At 29.5% G+C, this 22,457-nt stretch overlaps 3 protein-coding genes across 3 annotated transcripts; 2 read left to right on the plus strand and 1 right to left on the minus strand.

The window, feature by feature from the left end:
* The first annotated feature begins 260 nt into the window (after positions 1 to 260).
* LOC101246254 (probable prefoldin subunit 2) lies at positions 261 to 2,857 on the plus strand. Its single transcript, NM_001366878.1, has 2 exons — positions 261 to 377; positions 2,107 to 2,857. The coding sequence occupies exon 2, from the start codon at positions 2,111 to 2,113 to the stop codon at positions 2,540 to 2,542; it is 432 nt and encodes a 143-aa protein (NP_001353807.1). The 5' UTR covers positions 261 to 377; positions 2,107 to 2,110; the 3' UTR covers positions 2,543 to 2,857.
* Positions 2,858 to 3,042: 185 nt separating this feature from the next.
* Positions 3,043 to 5,668, minus strand: LOC101246538 (PAC4 domain-containing protein). The gene is made up of 5 exons (NM_001366880.1): positions 5,344 to 5,668; positions 4,206 to 4,274; positions 3,748 to 3,823; positions 3,618 to 3,682; positions 3,043 to 3,389 (listed from the first exon to the last, which is right to left on the minus strand). Exons 1-5 carry the CDS (start codon positions 5,521 to 5,523, stop codon positions 3,309 to 3,311), a joined length of 471 nt encoding a protein of 156 aa, NP_001353809.1. The 5' UTR covers positions 5,524 to 5,668; the 3' UTR covers positions 3,043 to 3,308.
* Positions 5,669 to 17,497: 11,829 nt separating this feature from the next.
* Positions 17,498 to 21,959, plus strand: LOC101246830 (stearoyl-[acyl-carrier-protein] 9-desaturase, chloroplastic). Its single transcript, XM_004240953.5, has 3 exons — positions 17,498 to 17,832; positions 20,195 to 20,699; positions 21,085 to 21,959. The coding sequence occupies exons 1-3, from the start codon at positions 17,705 to 17,707 to the stop codon at positions 21,643 to 21,645; spliced, it is 1,194 nt and encodes a 397-aa protein (XP_004241001.1). The 5' UTR covers positions 17,498 to 17,704; the 3' UTR covers positions 21,646 to 21,959.
* Positions 21,960 to 22,457: the final 498 nt, after the last annotated feature.

The following is a 22,457-nucleotide window of genomic DNA, read 5'->3' on the forward strand; positions in this document are numbered from 1 at the left end:
ATATACTTTGTTTTTATATAGTTCTCTGCCCAAGTGTCTTTCTCTTTCTGTTTTATACACTTCGTTTTATACAATTTACTTCAACTGTATATGTATAGCGAATTATATATTTCTATATTTGCTATGGAGTGCAAACTTTGTTATAGCATACAAATATAAATTTTTGTCTATGTCCGTGCAGATGGGCTGCCCGCCCCATATGTAAAAGCGGCCCACTCCAAAACCCAAAATAAATCTCTCTTCTTCCTTAATTTTTCTTCAAACACCAAACAAGCCCTGCTGATTCCTCCATTTTCTTCTGCAAAATCGAAGTTTGCCCTATTATTTTTCTTCTTTTTCCCACTGTTCGCAGTTTGCTAGGTCAAAGAATTATTCGGGTAAGTCATGATTTTACTTGTTTTAGGTCTTTGAAGTTTGCTTTCTGATTTTGTGTTTTTGAGTGAATGATGATTCCTAATAATTAGGTCTTTTGTCAAATCATCTTATGAATCACTGGTCGTTTTGTGGTTAATTAAGTTCAAACCTTGTGGTTTTTGCTGTATTTTTCTTGGATTTAGTTTACTGAAGGCGCTATGCAACTGGTTTCTCATGGGTTTTAATATATTGTTTGCCTTTTAATTTATTGATTTTGAAGGGCAAAAGTATTTAGGTTTTATTGGCAATGATAAATGTCCATGGTAATTTGTAGACGATGCATATTGCAGATGTATAACCCGTGTGTGCTAATGTCAAACGAAAACATCACTAGTTTCAGGGGTAAGTGGAGATAGATCACTACATTGAGCCTTTATTGTGCAGGACTACGTTAGTGAAGAATATTTGCTAATGCTAAAGCTGCATAATCTTGATATGAGATGCTACTAAAGGGGGGTGGATTGATGGAGTGTGATCACAGCATTTACCTAACATTGGGGGTTATTCTAAGTTTCTATTCTAATAATCTTTATCCAAGTTGTTAATAGCTCAATTTACGATATCTAGTTTGGGTATGTGGGAACAAGAAGAAACATTAAATGTGACAGGTCAACCATTCGAACAATATGTTTTCGTTAAGGCATTTTAGTAAACATTAGCATTTATTCACTTGGTTCAGATAACATTATACTTTTATTTGGGAGACAACTAAATCTTATCATCTTATGGAAGGAAGATTTGATATTTTAAGAAAAATTAATAGTGCCTTTTCAACAAGGCAAGGAAAAGAAAAGAGCAATGCTAAGTTATAGATAGAACTTCAGCTGATAATAAAATATTTAGGAGTGAGGGGATGCAAGGGAAGGAGGAACATACGAAGGACAACTCTTTTCCGAAACCATTTTTAGGACTTAAATAAGCTTTGAGGTATATCATAAGACAAGTTAGAATCCAAAATTTGTGCTGTTTTTGTTCCACACATTTTTATCATTTGGACAATATGTATTAATTCTGGGTTCCTTTGTGACCGCTAGTGATGTACGCATACTAGATAATGACAACCTTTGAGGGCTAAACTGAAATCAGGGAATACTGCCAACAAATGTAAGGACTTGTTCCTGAGGAAATGTATTTGGTAGATGTTTCATTTATATAGTATTTCATATTGGCTGTGAGAGGTAAAACTTAATTTCATGGCACATATTGTTGAAAGTCTAGTCAATTGGTCTTGTGTTTTTACTGAATATCGAATAGGGATCTTGTTAATGGATATGAGAATGATTTTAGAGGCTTTTGGAGAAGACAATACAGGAGAATGATGTTTTGACGTACCATTGTTTACATGCTATCCCTTGATCAAAAGGAAAAGTTGTTCTCCACTTCTCCCTGTCAGTTAATTTTCTTCTTTGCTTCCATGCAATTCTAAGCTCCAAGAAGTCCTAGCTTCAGTTTCCCTTCCAAGCAAATGTTTTCATTTGTGTTATAATTATGCCACAGTATTTCTTGGAGGCTTTTACTGATAACATGAATTCTACTGTCCTTTTGGTTTCTCTTTTGCCCTAATAACATGAATTTATAGAGATTACCTTTGTCTTGATACGGCTTTGATATGTGATTCTTTCATCACCACTATTTGTGATTGGAGTTACTGATATAGATATGATGTTTGACACGGTCTATTTTGTGTCTCAGCGCTATGGCTGCTAGAGCTGAAGAACCAATCAATGAGCAAGCAGTTGCCAATGTCTACAGTTCCATGAGGTCTGAGATCACCCAGATTTACTCTAAAATTACTGAACTAGAAATGGAAGTTAGTGAGCACTCACTCGTAATCAATGCTATACAACCACTTGATCCTGCAAGGCGGTGTTATAGGATGATTGGAGGTGTTCTTGTTGAGAGAACCATCAAGGAGGTCCTTCCTGCTGTTCAACGCAATAAGGAGGGAATTGAGGAAGTGATAGCGCGACTGAATGAAGCGTTGGAGAAAAAGAAAAAGGAGATTTCAGACTTTGAGGCCAAGTATAAAATTAGAATCAGAAAACCTGATGAAGTAAAGGAGGAGGGTGCTCGAAAGGAAGGCTCTGCACAAGGAGTCCTTGTTGGTCCTGCTGGTTCAAATGAATAGACCTGTCTAGTTTTCAACTTCCATTTTGAGGTACTTTGTTGAACATGGTCAAGGAACTAAAGTACTTTATCATCATCTTTAGTGTGTGATCTATCATGTTCATTTATTTTTCGTGCCTTGGCGGTATTTTAACCCAGGCGATGATCGTGACATTTTGGAAAACCTTAATTTTATCTCCTCGAACATTAGTCAAGTGTTCCTTACCTGCTGAGACTTGTGGCTTTTTGTGCTTTGGCTATGGATTGTAATTTTTTTAGGTTGTTGGAGTACAATTTTAGACGTCTGAATCTAATTATTTTCTCATAGTACCGAAAATTATCTCATATACCATTAGTGCTTGACATTTGATCTGGCAAAACTTAGCCTTGCTCACAAATATCTTTCCACTATCAATAATGACGAACACAAGTTCTTAACAGGGCTTTACTCAGAAAAGAAAACATTAAGAGGGTAAGTACTAAGTACTATCATTGTCTAACAAATTAGATGTATCAATTAATGATCTCGTAAATATGTCAATCAGTTCATCACAGACATGAAAATTGCACTTTCAAAGCTATTCATTGCATCCAATATTCTACTACTGAGTAATAGGAACAAAAGCATAGTTCAACAATCAAGTTCCTATGCGATCGTCATTCAATGTGGTTGTTGAATGCCGTATCATATGGTATAGTTGGCTTTTTTCAGTCTTCTGCATGACTTGTAGAGTAATATCTCACAATGATTTAACTGCTACATTGAGCTCAATGCGCAAGGCCGTCTATTACGAAGATGCTCCTCGAGGTCCAGGCTTTCCGTAGCCTAGACTGATAAGTTTTTGCACCAACTTTTTCTCAGCAGCTGCCTGAATAAGCAAGAAAGGGGAAAATTACAATCAAGCTAACAGCTGGAGATATATATATCTATATACACACACACAAGATGAGATATGTAATTTTATGGACAACAGATATCTACAAATCCATGTAGTTATCATGACGTCCAAATAGAATTTTGAACAGGGAACACAAACGTGCAGAGATAGAAACTAGAAAAGGAAGATAAACAGAGTGGGAACAGAAAGAGATCAAACCTCAAGCATGGGGCTGTTCTTGGGGATATTAGAAGCAAGTACGACATTGATTCCAGTCTTAAGAACTGCACAAGGATCTATGTTAGACGAGAATAATGTCTGTACTGACTTATTTCGAGTAGTAATATACCTATTCTACGGGCAATACCAGCTCCTGTATTATCAGATGATCCCCCTGTCAACGAACTCACGCTAACAGTATTGCCCTGCACATGACATAAAGAGTGTGACAACTGAAATAGACTAGACAAATCGCAACCACTATCACTCCTCAGAAATATAACATACATTACCCACCTCAACATCTAAATATTTTGAGGGGATATGGAGAGAGGTAATGTGAGTATGGCAAATTTCTGTAGAGTTTTATGATATCCCATTTTGAGTTTTTGAGTTCCTGTCCCTACTTTATTTCAATTTTTTCCCCCGATAACTTAGTCAATATTACTTTTTCTTTATGAGTATAATCATCGGTATGACTCCCAGATCTTGTTAATTTTACTCAAAAGCAATTACATAGATGATGAGAAAGGTGGCAGTACAAAGAAAAAATTGAAGTGCAATATATATACCAAGTTCCAAACTTACAGGTCTTGTTGGAGCAGCTGCATACAAATCCCCAAGTTTGGTGGAGTTGCAACCAATCCATGCATATATCTATAGAGGATGAAAAGAAATTATTGTAAATGAAGAGTAACCTATTTATCAAAACTTGTAGGCATTTCACACACATAATTAACAAAAATCAGCAACCACAACAACTAATCAAGAAATTCATCAAATACACAACATCTCACTTTGTCTTGATAGAAGATGTAAATGGGTCAAAAATGCATCAGAAAAGTTGATGCTTCAACATGCTACCATTTGTATTAACTGTATTTCTCAATTTTCTGTTGCATTTGCTGTCAAATGTGAACTTCTAACATTTTGTCTAACTTTCTAACTTCTTATTTTCTCAGGATTATTATATAGATCCCCATGCCCAACCTATAAAATTGCTTAATGAAATAATGAACCTCTACTTGAACAGCTTTTTATTGATCAATTTGAATCATTACTGAACTAAGCTTCTTCAATCTCGACGATTGCTTATTCTTAGGCTACTATGAGTTTAAGACAGGCCGCTATGGTGAAACTGGTGGACACGCTGCTCTTAGGCAGCAATGCTAATGCGTCCACAAAAATAATAATCGAAGAAACACCTCAACTGCAATAGAAGAAAATCCCAAAGCATATTAAATGTCACTCAACTGAACCAACCACCAGTTCACCACATACTACCAAGTCTATGGCAAACTGATATCAGAAGTATTTAAAACAATTTTCCGGTGAGCACTTTTAATACCATAAGCAATCGATTTATAAACATCATCAATCAATCATTAAGACTCAATCACAATCAAATGGGCTTTGGAAGTTGGAACTACATCATTCCAATATCACTTATGTGCTCTGAATCGCAAACCCATTCCTATAGTAATATACAAAACTGTTTAACAGAACAAAACCTAATTCCCCAAAAAAATCATATTCCAAATGTGTCATAAATTTTCAACTTTTTCCTCAAATTCCTCTAACATACTACTACATGCTTACTTTACCACCTCAAAAACGAACAAAAAACTTTCTAAATTCTGACAAATTTTATACCAACAAAATAGTTCTTGTAAAAAAATGCATATCGATAATCTTTGGTTAACTGGAGTAAGGGAGCTACAAAAACCTGATTCTGAAGACGAATGATCTGAAAGTAGAGAGTAGCATCGTTAACGACTTCAGAGAAGCACGTGACTTGCACGCGACTTCCATCATCGCCTTCTTCTGCAACTTTCAACTGATTCATTGTGTCAGTAACAACGTCAACTCTTCCATCAGAGGAGGAGGACGGTGGTGATTCCTCCATTTTTTCAGTTGAAATTGAAGAAACGAATTAGGGAAATTCAAAATTTCTAGGGTTTAGCAGAGGATTTTGGAGGGATTTGAAAGAGTTACGGGTACCGGATGGAAAAAAAACCCGATCTCTAACCCCAACCATGTTAAGGTGCTATAGTAGTAGAGTTGAAAATAAATGAATTTATATTATTATTATTATTTTGATGTTTGATACGTAAATAAAAAATATTATAATAAATATAAATATACTATTTACTATACACTTTTTTTCTTGCATCTCCACCTCTAAATTCTCTTTTTGTTATGGCGAATTATATATCTTTACTAATGATTACAATTTCATTTACATATATTAAAATAAAAAAATAGAATAGTTTGTAAGTAATTTAAAATTAAGAAAAAATTAACTTAATATATTTTGGGACAGTTTAAATTCATAAAGAGATTGTTGGATATTTTATAATACATAGAGATCTTAAATTGAACATATACATCTGTTCGTGAAAGAACATGATTGTTATGAAGAGTTATATCTTAGGTTTTATAAATATAAAAACTCTCTAGGAATAGCCTAAGAAAAATCTGCATGTATAAACAAGGGTTACGTTGTATCATTGAAGAAAATTATTTGTATTTTTTTCAATATGTATATAAACAGTATCTCTTTACATGGTGTGATTAACGCCTCAAAGGCATCTTCTTATTTAATTTATATTTACTTTTTATTATTTTCTTTTCTAACAAAGACTAATCATACAACTTTAATTTGTTAGGCAGAGGCAGACCCACAAAGATAGATAAAGATGCACTTGCATTCATTAACTTTGAAAAAAACATTTATATATATACATATCTAATTCGAGAAACTACAAAAACTAAATACAAGTTACAATGAATCCATGAAAAGTGGAGAATGTCACTTTATATTGCTGGTTGTACAGATTAAAGAATTCATCCTCGCGACGAGTCTAATCTGAACCATATTTTGTTATTTTTATTATAAGTTAAAGAATTTAAAGGGGACTTATTTATAACATTAAAATCATATAATACCAAATAAACATGAAGTATCACTAGCTTGTGAAAATATTTCTTTTTTTCACTATAAGATAACAACAAACAAGATAGAAATTCATAGCTACTCTTATGTTTTGGAAGAAGAGAAATGTTTCTTCATTCTTGTAACCAATAATATGATTAGTGATTGGTGATAAATATTATTTCTTTGTTTTTAACGAGAGATTTTAGGTACTATCCTTTATAAATAATTTGTGCTTCATTGAGTTATATATGTACTTGTTTTAGTAAATAAATTAGTATATGATCATAAATTGTAATTATATTTTTAGAAAATATCTCTAAATATTAATTTATATTTTGGATCAGATTTTACAAATTTATCTTTTAAAATAATGAATCCAAAACAAATTTGGTAAAAAATTGTTTTTTACTCACAATAGTTCAAATCTTTTTCAAGTAAAACGTATATTTAAACACAATTAAATTTCAAAATTTATGATCAAAGAAAAAATCTTAACACATAAATAAATACGTCACTCTTATTCACATAAATAAATTATTACTATGATTCTACACTTCATGAAACTTGTGATTATAATTGTCATAACTTATAACCATAAAATGAAATTAAGTAAAAAGTGAAAATTGAATGAGGTTCAACTAACTATCCAATTTCATTTCTCGAAAAAATTCTTTTTTTTCTTGCTTATTTTTACAAAAATCTTTTTTTATTATTTTTTTCTAATATGGTGCTTATGATCAATAGGAAGTTATCTAAATACACAACTCTTTTTTATCATATTCTCTCAAATTCTCTATCATTTAAAAATTGCAAAATACATACTCTCTTCTATTTTTGTATATATCACTTTACGTGACGTATTGATCAGATACATCAATATATGCAAGTATCGGTTGGATCAATCACTATATGTGATGTATCGGGCATAATACATCATTTTACGTGATTGAGACGTAATACATTATTTTACGCGATTTATATGTTGGATACATCACTATAGGAGATATATCGGGACATACGCAATGTATCAACACATCGAGTGATGCATACGAAATCGGGACGTGATGTATAGGGACATTGCGTGATGCATCATAATGTTTTAGGATGTATTCGGATTCTACTAAATTTAAGGGACACTTGTAATTTGAAAAAGAATAGAAATATGATGTAATTTCTTAACACGGTGAAGTTTATGTAAATTCGCTGCAATTAAATTAGTAATAATCAAAATTTAGAATTTTCAAATACATAATTAATAAGATTACTTAATATCATAAATCTTAATAAATAATTTCTTAGTTAAATGAAAAGTTACGTCAACATGAATTATGAAATAAAATGAAACAGATGGAGTAAGACTCGACCTTCTTACTAACGCAAAATTCATTTATTTTGGACTAAATATAAAAGCAAAAAATATCATATTATTATAGTAATATAAATCAGGAGAAATGTGTGGTTATGAATGCCATAAATTTTATTATATAGTTGGAAGTTGAAACCAAATAATTAGTTGAAGCATTCCCACCATATCCCTAATTTTCCTACTCAACAATTTCTTTCAAACGTGAAATTTACAACTTTTTAGAGTATAGTTTGTCTTCACGTAATGCAAGTGATTTGGAAATTAAAAGCTTTAAGTACAAAATGTGATAATTGCTTGACATAATTAAATTACTCAATACACCAATGCACACTTCCATAATTATTAATATTATATTATATTATCGACTAAAACATATTAATCATAGTGTATTTTTGTTTGATATAACAAATACCTCTAGTAACAAAGTGATTGCAACTTATAGCACATTTTGCATTTTAGCGATCACCTTATCCTTTATCCTTCCTATATATTTATATTATAGTCGTAAAGAAATGGGAAAACGATATTTTTAGTTTTTGTGTTAAGGCTAATTTCTTATTTTAGTCCTTGTGTTATCTAACTTAGCACTATAAACCTTCAATTATATTAAATGAGTGAATTTAAAATATTCAAAAAAAAAATTAACAGAGAGTTCACTCTAAAAGGAATAGTTCGGGTATTTCATTTAAATTCTCTTTCTTTTATAACCAAGCTCAGTCTTTCCTATCTCTATTTGAAGTACAAGCTCATCGATCTGAGCTACAATTTCAAAAAAACCAACTTGATAGGCATTATCCCTCCCTCTTACACCGACGAACGATAGATTTGAGGCGAACGATTTTTTTAAAAAAGTTTTCTGTTTTCTCAAGCAATAACTTTAAAATACTCAAATTACTCTGAACTCTCTGTTAGCTTTTTCGGGTTTGTTGAAGGATTAAAATTACTCACTTGATATTATTGAAGGTTAATAATGCTAAGTTAGATAACGCAAGGACTAAAATAAAAAATTTACCTGAACACAGGGACTGAAAATATCGTTTTGCCTAAAGAAATTAAAGAAAAATTGATAATTCTTTTACTAATAAAAGGGGAATGTCCGCTCAAATACATAAAGAAAGCTCGAAAATTTTCTAGTTTTTTTTTGGTATTATATATATTGATAAATTATCAAAAAATATTATTTATTAAATATTATTATATGGAATGATCTCGAGAGATAATATATTAGATGGTCATTCAACTATGAATTATTTTTAGAAATTCATTTAACTTTAATTATTAATTCAAAAATCGCTCATGGGGAACATTAATGGGATAGTGTGGGACAATGTTTTTGAAAAAATGCCAAACAGAGTTTGGCAAGGTTAAAGAAAATTTTAGCATTTATATACATTAATTAATTACGCATATGGCTTGATTCTAAAATAAAAATAAAGAGAAAAGTATTTAAAATATTCTTAAATTTGGCGTGAATTATTAGTTTTATATTTAAAATATTGATCGTTTTAAAAATATTTTTCTACTTGACTAATTGAACTTAAATGCAACCCTGATCAATATAGCCACATGAGTGAAATGCACCCCTAAATTCTTATCAAGTTTAGTGGTATTTTAACACTTCTTTTGACTTTATGTTAAGAGTCTCAAGCTCCTATAATAAGAGTTTGAGATCGCTTGTTATACAATGTGACAGATCCGTGATGTATTTAAGTTGAATTGTCAAATAGAGAAATGTTTTCAATGATGTCAATAATTTAAAGATGAAATTAATAATTTACTTCAAGTTTCTGAAAAATAAAATCATGATATCTGAAAATGGACGCAGGTTGTATAGATAACAAAACTTTAGTCATATTGATGTTTACTTAATACTCTCTCTGTCTCATTTTATTTGGCATTATAGTTGGTCCATAATACTTGTTATTTCATAAAATCAATGCATAAATTATCATATTTTTCTTTTTTTATCTTTGCGAGTTATTAACCTTGAAATTATACATTTCACCAACTTAGAAAAGTTACGTAAATGATTCATGTGTTTTGGTTAAATTAATTAATCAAAATAAATTAATTTATATTCATTAATTGAAATTTTTAATTTCAAAAAATTTATATAAGGATAAAAGGTAAAGATTATATCATTTTCTTAATATAAATATGAAGTAAAGTGTGACATATAAAATGAAACGATGAAGTAGTTTAGTGTAAGGTAATAATAATTTTAAGGCAACCAAATTTTCCTCTCATAAATGCCTTTGAAAGACTTTAGGGCTCTTTAAAGTTAGTCACATATTTTTGTGACTAAGTTGCACTTGTTTGGAGCTTCAATCTAAGTGGACTAGAATAAAGTGAAGGATATGCTTTACCAAAATAGTGTAAGTAGGTATTTTCTCATCAAAAATAAAAATAGTATTTATCGTTAGGCAGAAAAAATACAATTGAAATTGCTCTAAATAGCTGAATACGTATCTTTAAACAATATTTATAATTTTCGTTAAATTATTGAGTCAAAAATATCATTTTTATTAATGAAAATTGTTAAATATCACGTTGCACGCCAATAGAATCTCACTGACATATATCATGAGATGAAATTTCAAATTTTGTAAAGAAAATAATTTGAAAATTTCATATTATGATTTTAAATTTTTCAAAAATAAAAATTAATTTATAAAATTTATATTTTGTAAAAAAAATATTAATTATTTAATATAAAATAGACAAACAAATGCATTAATAATGATTTTCTTTTTTCGAAGGCATAATACATAAATATGCCCTTTAACTTGGCTTTAAATCACATTTATGTCCTTCAACTTTGGGTATGCACAAGTAAACACTTAAAAACTTGTATAAAATTGAACAAATAGACACACATGTCCTACATGTCATTTTTTGTCCTATGTGGTGTCCTACGTGTCTGTTTGTGCATTATAAAAATTGAAGATCAAAGTTAAAATTTAAAGCCAAGTTTAGAATCTAATATATGCATTATGCCTTTTTCGAATAATTACAGAATATCTATCACAAATCAAGGAGTTTCATGTCTTAATCCATCCTTAAATAAGACAAACCTATAAAATCCCAAAATTATATTTAAATTTTGGTTGTTTCTTCTTCTTTCATTTTTAGATATTGATTATGAGAAGAAGAAAATAAAATTTCGTTGCCTCTTCTATCTCTAATTACTTATTTAAATTTTCTTTTCAACCCATGTTTTTTTTTTATTTTATTCATTTGATAAATTGAAAAAAGATTTAAAAATTTATTTATCACGCTTTTAATTAATTATTTTTAGAAAGGTAGAATTTTTTGAAAATTTCAAATATTTAATTTATCCATTTTATATTTAATAGAGATAGAATGATAAACTCACTGTCAATCATTATTTTTTTAATAGTTATACAAAATAAAAATAGGCCGATAATCAGGAACATGAATTATGCGTTTAATTGTGTATAGGCTACAAATTTATTTTATTCTTTTGTGTATGTGATAATTGGAAGGTGTGGTTGAGCATAGATGCATATTTGTAATGTTATTTTATTTTTTGTGTATGTGAGTTCATTTTAAATATGACAATGTATTATTGCAATATAAATATGTTGAACCAAAAAGGATCAATAATGCCCTTCGACTATTGTTGAAGGTTTAGATATATTTTTCATTCACTTATTTTGCTTAAAACATCACTATGATTATATTTTTTAGCTCACTTATATCCTTGACTAATGATCAATATTCAATTTTACAAAATTATTAAAATTTCATATGATATTTTATTGTTAATCTAATTTTAAATTCTGACTCCAATTAAGTCCATTGATTTTTTATATTTACCCAACCCAAATTTATGAAACTTTTATTTTATTCTTTAAATTTATTTTTCATAAAAATAGCCGACCTCGAAGGTTATTTTTTAGAAAAAGAAAATCGCAAAAATATACATTTTTTTAAATCGACCTCAATGGTTGTTCTTTTGGAAAAAAAAAATCAATAGAAAGTCAACCTCCTGTTGTCAGAGACGGAGCAAGGTGAGGGTTCATAGGGTTGGATGAATTCACTAATTTTTTCTTAGATTCTATATTTGTATTAAAAATTTAAAAATATATATATATTAACTTATGAATCCCTGAATAAATTGATTTTAGAATTTCCAAAATTTTAATTTTGACTCCGCCTCTCTCAACGTTGATTTGCATGTTAAAAAATATTTTACAAATTGACCTACTTTTTGATAGTTTTTTAGTAGTGGTCTAGTAGCTTTATGTTTTCCAGGGAATTAGTGTTTGAATCAATAGTTAATTGTCATGTCCAATATAAAAAGTTTTTATAATTCAATATTGGTCGTTAGCCAAACTAAAGGACATAAGTTAGTAAAAAAATATAGCTAGAAAAATACTTTTAACATATATAAACAAAAAGTACATTTAGATCTTTTTGCAATAATTGAAAAATATTTTTTAACCTTTTTCTATACAATGAACATGTGTTTTTTTTTCTCTTTTAGTCCTTTCTTCTTATTTTTCTGTCCAATGTGAGAGAAAGTTTCCAAAAGTAAAATATTGTAATAAATTTTAATAAGGAATACATTTATTTATAGGAAAAATAAATGAAATTTCACTTTTAAATTCTCTTATTATCATTATTCCTTATTATATTTACAAATTTTTATAATCTCTCTATTTTACACATCAGATTAATGTATCAGCGCATCAAATTAATGTATCTCGTGCATCAAATTAATGTATCTCGCGTATCAAATTAGTGTATCATGCATAAAATGTAATATATATTACTTAACAATTAATGTATATCGCACATCAAGTTAATGTATCAGCGCTTATATTATTGTATCAATTTATGAGATTTTTGTAATTATAAACTTATAAGGGACAAATAATAATTTTGTCTTAAAAGTCCTTTACCCATATTTATACTCATATTTACATCCCAATGAATATAAAACATGTACCTTATATTACCTTTTATGATTTAATCCTGATTAAATTATATATATATGTTCTCCTTTTAATTTGGAACTCTTAAAGATTAAATTTATTAGTTTAATGTAAAATATTAAATACAAGTAATTATCTTATCTTTTGATTCCAGAGGGAACTTATGTTATATATAGGGAAAAAAGACTGAAAAATATTTTAATTTTGATCGAAATTATTGTTACAATATTAAATTTTATCGAGGATCTTTTACTCCCTTGCACTGTTTAATAGTGTATTTTAAAGATATATATGTGCCCATGTGGATACGTTATGCAATATTTATCATGATGTCCATGTGACACATAAATATCTTTAAAATACACTATTTAGTGTAAAGGTAAAATGTCATTTTCAAAATTTAGTATTGTTAAAACAATTTCGATCTAAATTCGAATATATTTCAGACTTAATTTATATATATATATATATATATATATATATATATATATATAGAAGAGCCAAGTTGAGGACAATCAAGGGTAAATTTGTCAGTTTATAAATATTCTAGAATGTTTATTTTTATTTTATGGCATCAAAAAAGCGGTAATGAATTTATAATGACAATACAACTAAATATTTTTTCGTGATGTCATGTGTATCCTAATGATGTAATATTTAATATGGACCCACATTTTCTATAAAAAAAAATTCTTTTTTATTTTGTAGTGTGAAATTTTCATTAAACCATAAAAATATATTCAACAGAAGAGCCAAGTTGAGGACAACCAAGGATAAATTTGTCATTTTATAAATATTCTAGAATGTTTATTTTTATTTTATGGCATCAGAAAAGCGGTAATAAATTTATAATGACAATACAACCAAATATTTTTTCGTGATGTCATGTGTATCCTAATGATGTAACATTTAATATGGACCCACATTTTCTATAAAAAAAAAATTCTTTTTTATTTTGTAGTGTGAAATTTTCATTAAACCATAAAAATATATCCAACAATGGTATTTTAATAATTTTAATATTATTTAAGAGCGAAATAATAATTGTATAATTAATGACCAAAATGTAAATCTAGAAGAATCCATACATGTTTTCCTTTTAAAAGTGTTCCATAAAGATATTTTAATTGTGTTAAAATGAAGAATATCTATTGATTAACTTTTTGCAAACAATAATAAATGTTGATTAAGCTTGTTTTGACATGTTTTTGAAAGAAAAATTTTTGAACTAATTTAAAATAAAAATGTGGTTGAATTTGAAGAAATATTAATTTACGTGACTAAAAAAAATGTTTGACTATTAAAAAATTAATGATTTGATAAAGTATTCATCAAAAGATTTGAAAAATTAAAATTTTCATTTCTACGTAGAATATTTTCTTAATATCAAACATGATAAACTATTTAATAGGAAAAATTTGACAAGAAAAAAAATTAATATTCAAATCCAAGGAATATTAAAATACAAACTAAAGAAAATGAGTAGTTAAAAAAATGAAAATGTCAATAGAAGAGGGCATGAGAAATGTAGAGGAAGAAATTTTTTTAAAAAATAATAAGTTGGAAAAAAAAAGTATATTTGTTATTTTGTAAGGGTAAGATTCAAAGTTTTCCTTCACGACATGATATTTAGAGTGTAGTATCACAAAAATTATTAATGTAATTTAGAACACAACATTATGTCAATTTTATCGCATATATAAATAAAATTGCATTCATGATTGTTTTCATTTTTGTGGAGTTAGAAATCAACACTTTGATAAATACTTTCAATATTTAAAATATAGCATTATGATAATTGTTATCGTATATAAAAATAAATTTGATTTCATTATTGTTTTTATTTTTGCGGAAGATAGAACTCAAGTTTTTAATAAATACTTTCAATATTAAAATCAAAAAATAAATAGAAGTATTTCTATATATTATCGAAGACACAATAATAAAATGTATCACAAAAAATTTCACCGATAAAGCAAACTACAAACACATTATATACTTAAGTTGAAGAAGTAGAGATTTGAAAGGTTTTGAACTGTTTTCTACCAATTGATTGATCAATGATTAGTATTTTATCAGATACAAAACTTATGGTGCAAATATTACAAAAAGAAAATGATAACATCATAGAAAATATAGATACCACTTGCAAAAATATATGAAGATCGATGAACTTTTTCAAAGATATTAATATTTTATATGTTCATCGAATGTGAAATGTTTTAACTCATAATCTAATGCAATTCTCTATTTCCTTGTTGCATAGAATTTTTTGAAATTCAACTTTCTCAATTTAGGTTGTAAACGATGCATTTATGTCGTATAAACATTTGAAAAAGATTATTAAGTAATATATTGAAGTTGTTTATTGTAAAAAAAAGAGTATAAAGTATAAAAATCTCATACATTTAGAGGCTAATTACATCCTATCGTAGAAGTTTCCTCAATTACAAAATTCTCAATCTTTTTGTTGCTCTCGAATACATTCCTTAGTTGTCTAATACATTACTAATGAAATATATTATTTCATGAGAAATGTATTCGAGAAGGTAAATTTATGTATCCGAGAGATAATGGATGTATCCAAGAGGGAATAAGAATATAACTGAGAGAGGATTATGATATTTTACGTTGTAAATGTATGTACTTTTTTTAACAAAGTATGTGAAATTATAATGAGTCCGTATCACGAACCTTAAATTATTATCTAGTATATATATATATCTATATATGGTGTGGTTGGGTGTGGTTTTGAGGGGGGGGGGGTTGCAAGTTGCAAGGGTGCATGTGTTGGAAACTTGTCAAATAATAAAGAAATGAAGTAAACAAATGGATGCCATGCAATACAAATAACAATAAAAAATGCCAAGTGGAATATACTTGGCAAAGGTTTATTCTACCTTTAAATTAACACTATTTCTCTACTCTTTCCTCGACCACATCAAAATTCTTTTCATTTTGTCAATATTTACACGCTAATTCAAAAGTATGCCCTTTGACTTTTACGTTAGATTAAATTAAAAAAAATTAAATTAAATTGAATTGATTTTTGAAAATTTTAATTTGGTTTTGAATTAACATACTTCCTCCGTTTGATATTGTTTTGCCTTAGTTTTTATTTTTACGATCAAAGTATAAAAAATTTAAATAATATTTTAAAATGCATTTTTTTCATCATATTAATATGAAAAAATTGTAATTTATAGTATTTTTCATATAGTTTAGGATATCTGATTTTTTGTTTAAAATATCGAATTAATGTAATCTAATTTACCTTTAAAAATTAGTCAAATTAACTTTGGATAAGCGCAATATGACAAATATTTCTGGACGGATGGAGTAGTAAACTGTTTGTTTCTTTAGTTTGGTTTCGAATTTATAAAAATAAAAATTGGAAAAACAAAAAGATCCAGGTATTTAGAATTAAGTTGCAGTTAATTATTATCACATTTCAATATCATTTAGTTTATATTTTATGTTTGAGTATCCATAAATTATAATTGAAATACGTTTAAGTATTGTGTTTTAAATTTTACTCATGATTTATATTTAGAAAGTACATTTAAGAGATTTAATATTATTACTTGTTTTTGTATTATTTTTTTAAAAAAACCTAAAAACATAACTTGTTCTTATATTAATTATTGACACAACTGAATAACTGAACAAAAAAACAAATTAAAAAGAGAAAAATCAAATCAAATGTATTTTAATTCAGATTGAATTTCACTTTTTACCAAAAAAAGAAAAGTTAACAAATTCAAATCAAATATTACCAAATCAAATCAAAAAATCAAAAACACATCCCTATTTTTATGTCCCTTTTTTTCCAGGTAAAAGCAATTTAATCCAAAAAAAAAAAATACAAATAAGTTACTTACCACTACATCAAGCTAAAAATTTTTAAAAGATTTTTTAAAATATATTTTATTATGAAAATAACTCATATACATCCAACCGTTATATAAATTGCTTACTGTATACCGCCAAATAATATTAACAATGAATATACATTCAAACATATTGTAACAATATTTTACCATAGCAATATAATTTTCTGCAAAAGTGATCTTTTGTGTTATATTTTACTCCACTACAATATTATTCTACTTTTCTAGGTAAACAATAATTATATTTTATTTTTTTAAAAAAAATAATATTTTTTTTAGTCTATTCAAAAAGATAACTTTTTTTCTTTTTGATAATATTTTAATTAATTTCTCACGTGACATGTTTAAAGTTTCAAGTTCAAAAGATAATTTTTATATATTTGATATTATTTTTATTTACGATCACAAAATTTAAAAGTTTTTTAATTTTCTTAAATTTTGTATCAACTTAAACTAAACCATTCTTTTTAAAACTGAGGAAGGAGTATACTATTTGTAAACTAACCTTTGTGTAACACTAATACTCAAATATTGTGTATAATATTTTATAAAATAAAATTTTAAAATATTTATGATAATCTTCATTAATGCCAGACACAATAAATTTCAACTACAAACATTTTTTCTTTTTTATAATGCAAACCATAACCATTACTAATATTTATCATTTAAAATTTTCCATTAAATTGACCAGTCATAAATATTCATATTTTTAATTAAACTTTGTGATTATAACTCAAAAACAAAATTTTTTAATGTTACCCACAGGTAAATGAGAAAAACAGTGGGGGGTCAAAGACACTTGTGAGTCCAACTGGTACCATTTGGCTTTTTTTTCCTCTCATATAAGTTTGCTCTTCGCTTTCACTTCTGTGGAGGAAACAAATCCTGCTTAAATCACTACACAAACAAGAAAAAAAAGCATTGAAAAAATGGCTTTGAAGCTGAATGCCTTTAACTTTCAATCTCACAAGTATTCTTCTTCTTTTGTTCATCCACCTATGCTAAGTCTTAGATCTCCCAAGTTTTTCATGGCTGCAAGCCTTACTTCTGGTACAAAGTGGGTATCTTTTTTCCTTTTCTTTTCTGCTTTTTATCAGTTCTTGTTTGGTTAAAGAAAGTTCTTTTTTTTTGGGGGGTAAGTTTGAGTTTATTGTGAGTTGTCCTTCTTGAAACCCATTAGCCCCTTTTGATTTATTTTATCAAAAGGTTGGATCTTTGTTAAAAAAGATTGTTTTTTTTTAATTGGGTTTTTGTTTAATTTACTTCTGTTTTTGTCTTGTGAAGTGATTTATCTGAAAGTGGGGTTCTTTTTTTATGTAAATCTCAGGAGATTTGATTAGTTCTTTTTGGGGGTATGAAGAGTTTTTTTAATTTGGAATTTTTTTGTATGAATTGATAACTGGGTGCTGGTTCTGAAGTTTTATAATAATGGCATTGTCAATTTACCTGAATGTCTTGTAGGATGTTAATTAAATTTTTTGTTCTCTGTTGTACTTATACTATATGCCTTTATATGTTGAGTATTCAGGTTTTATTACTAGTTTTGTGCTCTGACATTGAGAAGAGATGGACAACACAGAGAGAGAAATGGGGGGTTGGGTGGTGGAGTACTGTTTTATTCAATGATGGTTCAATTACTCTTTAAGAGAATTTAATGGTAGCTATAAAGTCTGATCTTTTCTTGTCTAGTATATTTTTATTTTTATTTTTATGTGGAAGGAAGCTCAGATTCTAAAATGGTCTTTCCATTGTCCAATTTAATTTGTTGGTAATTTGGTTTCAATGGCTAGATATATTGGTTAGACTTATTTTGTGACTAGTTGGCTCCAAACTGGTTATGTCTTTTGATTCAATAATGAGTTTCTTTAAGGTTCTCTGTATGATTATATAAAAGATTTCTCTCTCCTATTGGTATATGATAGTTCAGTAGTATTTTATTTTCTCTGAGTCATGTCCTTTATTTTTCATTAAAATCTATGTTTTAGCTATCCATGTTACTTCCCTTGAAATTAAAAAAAATATTGTGGGGTCATGGGGGGTTGGGGGTTCTCATGATCAATATATTTGACTGAGATTCTTGTGAATTTTCCAGTGAGCTGGCTTGGTCTGTAGCAAAGCTTCAAATTTCAGGATTTCTTTGCAGTGATCCATTTACATAGCTGTTCTAGGAATTTTCAGGGTGTCGGCTACTAGGAAGTGTTTATTTGTCTTTTTCTTTTTAGTTGGAAGAAATCACCAACTGTTTGTTGTCTTTGCCATGATTTGATCCATGGTTTTCACCTACAGACTACATTATTATCGACCGCTAGGCCACAACCTTGACTGCAAGTGTTTGTTTGCTTAGACCTTTGTTTTTCAATCTGCTGCTTGCTTGGCAAGCATTTCATCCTTAGATTTGGTTGAACATGATGCCGGTATGAAGACATTTATGTCTTTTTTATATGCAAACATTTGCCTCAATTGGTACTTGATAGTCATTAGTTATCAATCCGTAACAAAGTTGTCAATTTGGCTACGCCTATGCTTGGTTTCCAACATACTTTCATATTCTATTGTTATAAAGCACAAGTTTTCTTAGCTTTCCCTTGGCTCTACTTTTTGTTTGGAGTATCAAACTACTTCCCCTTAGCAACTTGATTGTGTGGATTTATTTTTCTTAGTCGTTTCGTCATTGGTCCATGGAAGTGACCTTAACATGCTTCTATAAGATGTATAGCTTAGTTTTGCATTATGCATGGATATTAAACAAGTCCTGCTAATAATGTTGTTTGGTTTGTAATCAATTTCACTGCAATTGTTTTTAGCATATGTTTGGATAAGTCTTTGCTGGATTGTAATGTAATGCTTTATCACCTAGAAGATATCTACAGTGTCTAGCCTGTGGATTCATCAGCTGCATCCTATGAGGGGTAATTTGTCGATTGCAAAGAAAAATGAAGCAGTTAGATTGAATGAGTAAATGACTGCCTGTGGCTTCATCATCTACTTTGCCAAGTGCTCGACCAATTGATATGCGGAAAGCCTGAAGATACATTTTCTGTACCTTAGTTGATGATGTTACTTGGCAAAAGAACCTGTTTGAAGCATATTAGTGGAGTTACTTAATCATATCCAATTGTTAAGCCTTGTCTCCACTGATAAGGCAAATAAGATCATTAGGAAATCTTTTAAAAAAAACGCTGGAACCTTTCCGAATCTTGCCATCCTTTGTTCAGGACATAAATTAATTAATCTGCTGAAATCATATGTTGCCATGCTAATGCCTCTGGTCTTGGAGAGCATGATACCAAACTTGAGACAATTTTGCATGTATTGGGGGTGTACTTGGTTTGCATTTACAGTTTCAAGATTATTTTGTTGATTGAGTTTTCTTGCGTCATCCTCTCTAATAATTTGGTTTTCTTTTTTATTGTGTCCAGGGAGGTTGAGAACCTGAAGAAACCCTTTTCTCCTCCTCGTGAGGTTCATGTTCAAGTAACACACTCTATGCCGCCTCAAAAGATTGAGATTTTTAAATCTCTAGAGGGATGGGCGGAGCAAAATTTATTGACTCTCCTGAAACCAGTGGAGAAAAGCTGGCAACCACAGGATTTCCTGCCCGATCCTGCGTCTGATGGATTTCATGACCAAGTCAAGGAATTGAGGGAGAGGGCTAAGGAGCTTCCAGATGATTATCTTGTTGTTCTTGTTGGGGATATGATCACTGAAGAAGCCCTTCCAACATATCAGAGTATGATAAATACCTTGGATGGTGTTCGTGATGAAACTGGCGCAAGCCCTACTTCTTGGGCCATTTGGACAAGAGCTTGGACTGCCGAAGAGAACAGGCATGGTGATCTCCTCAACAAGTATCTTTACCTTTCCGGACGAGTTGACATGAGAGCAATTGAGAAAACAATTCAATACTTGATTGGATCTGGAATGGTGAGTTATTGCATATTTACTCATTTAGTTAGAATTTCCTTTACAATTATCTTATACATGTTGAGACTATCAAATAAATAGAGTCAGTTTGTTGTTTATATAACCAGTGGCTATGTAGTCCTCTTAACCTTATGGACTTGAATTTTCTCAACTCTAAGCCTTTTCAAAATTTGCATGTTCCGTCTTTTGGTTTACAACCCCCCATTTTCCTCCCCTCCACACGAAACAAAGAAAATAACTCATCTCTCTCCGAATAGGCTATATTTTCTTTTGTTTTTTCGAACATACTATGTTCATTTTATGGCAGAATAGATATTTGAAGTGATTTCTTACCGATTAATGCCATACTGTATCGAATATTTCAATTTCGTCCAAAATGTTTCAGGATCCTAGGACAGAAAACAGTCCATACCTAGGATATATTTACACCTCATTCCAAGAAAGAGCAACTTTTATCTCCCATGGGAACACAGCTAGATTTGCTAAGGAGCATGGAGACATCAAGCTGGCTCAAATCTGTGGCACGATTGCTGCAGACGAGAAGCGTCATGAGACAGCCTATACCAAGATTGTTGAAAAGCTTTTCGAGATCGACCCTGATGGCACTGTGCTAGCATTTGCTGATATGATGAGGAAAAAGATAGCAATGCCAGCACACTTGATGTACGATGGTCGTGATGATAACCTGTTTGATCACTTCTCAGCAGTTGCTCAACGTCTTGGCGTCTACACTGCTAGTGACTATGCAGATATACTGGAGTTCCTTGTTGGTCGATGGAAAGTGTCTGATCTTACTGGATTATCAGGAGAAGGCAGGAAAGCTCAGGAATACCTATGCGGGTTGACAGCAAGAATCAGAAGACTGGAAGAGAGAGCTCAAGTGAGGGCAAAACAAGGACCAATCATGCCATTTAGCTGGATATATGACAGAGAGGTGCAGCTCTAAGTTGCAGAAACAAGGTTGTTTGCTTGCTCTCTCCAGCAAATAGGAGGGAATCTTCTATTACAGATAGTGTGTTCAAATCTCTTCTTAGAGTCTTTGCAATTCATTGTTATTGTTCCTTTTGCTGGGGGGATGATTTCTGGTGAGATGTAGATACAGTTGTTTCTGTTTTGTGTTGTGTTTTAGGTCCTGCTATATAGAGAGCAACTCTGTAGTTTCTTTGTTTTTGTGTTCTGAACTGCATAAGTTTGTTTTTTTTCCCTTGCCTAGTGTGTTGTGACTAAACATAACATCAATCTTAAAAGAAATTTTGGCAATTATAGTCTATTCTTTTGAGAAGGTTCTTTGCATTTTGCACCCTTCCATGCATCAGCAAGAAACAGGCAAAATCAGTATTTGAATCCCTCTTTGCTAGCAAGAGGGTTCATTTGAACTTTCTTTGGCGAAAAATTATATTTTGAACATATAACAAATGTTGTTTGAACTTCTTTCGTGAAAAAACATACAACGGATGTTATTCTAACTTCTTTGGTGAAAAATTACATTCTTGAACATACCACGGATGTTGTTCAAACTTCTAGTGAAAATTATATTGTATATTCAAGGTTAAAATATTTTGGACATACAACAGATGTTGTTCGAACTTCTTCGGTAAAAATTACATTGTATATTCAAGGTTAAGATATCTTGAATATACAACAAATGTTGAATCTTTTTGGCTTCATCGCGCCTTTATTTCATCCTATTTTGAAATTCTTTTTAAGTGAAAATTTTGGTACTTGTCTTCATCAGTTTAAGAAGATATTGATCCAGTA

Source organism: Solanum lycopersicum, chromosome 6, assembly GCF_036512215.1.
Source record: "Solanum lycopersicum chromosome 6, SLM_r2.1".
NCBI lineage: Eukaryota > Viridiplantae > Streptophyta > Magnoliopsida > Solanales > Solanaceae > Solanum > Solanum lycopersicum.

Bases quoted from the DNA above. Each gene is read 5' to 3' on its own strand.
- LOC101246254 (NM_001366878.1), top strand. From the start codon at position 2,111: ATGGCTGCTAGAGCTGAAGAACCAATCAATGAGCAAGCAGTTGCCAAT.
- LOC101246538 (NM_001366880.1), bottom strand. From the start codon at position 5,523: ATGGAGGAATCACCACCGTCCTCCTCCTCTGATGGAAGAGTTGACGTT. The intron at 3,683-3,747 runs GTATATTACTAC...ATCCTTGTGCAG, and splicing joins TGGTATTGCCCGTAGAATAG to TTCTTAAGACTGGAATCAAT. The intron at 3,390-3,617 runs GTTTGATCTCTT...TTGCTTATTCAG, and splicing joins AGAACAGCCCCATGCTTGAG to GCAGCTGCTGAGAAAAAGTT.
- LOC101246830 (XM_004240953.5), top strand. From the start codon at position 17,705: ATGGCTTTGAAGCTGAATGCCTTTAACTTTCAATCTCACAAGTATTCT. The intron at 17,833-20,194 runs GTGGGTATCTTT...TATTGTGTCCAG, and splicing joins AGCCTTACTTCTGGTACAAA to GGAGGTTGAGAACCTGAAGA. The intron at 20,700-21,084 runs GTGAGTTATTGC...AAAATGTTTCAG, and splicing joins ACTTGATTGGATCTGGAATG to GATCCTAGGACAGAAAACAG.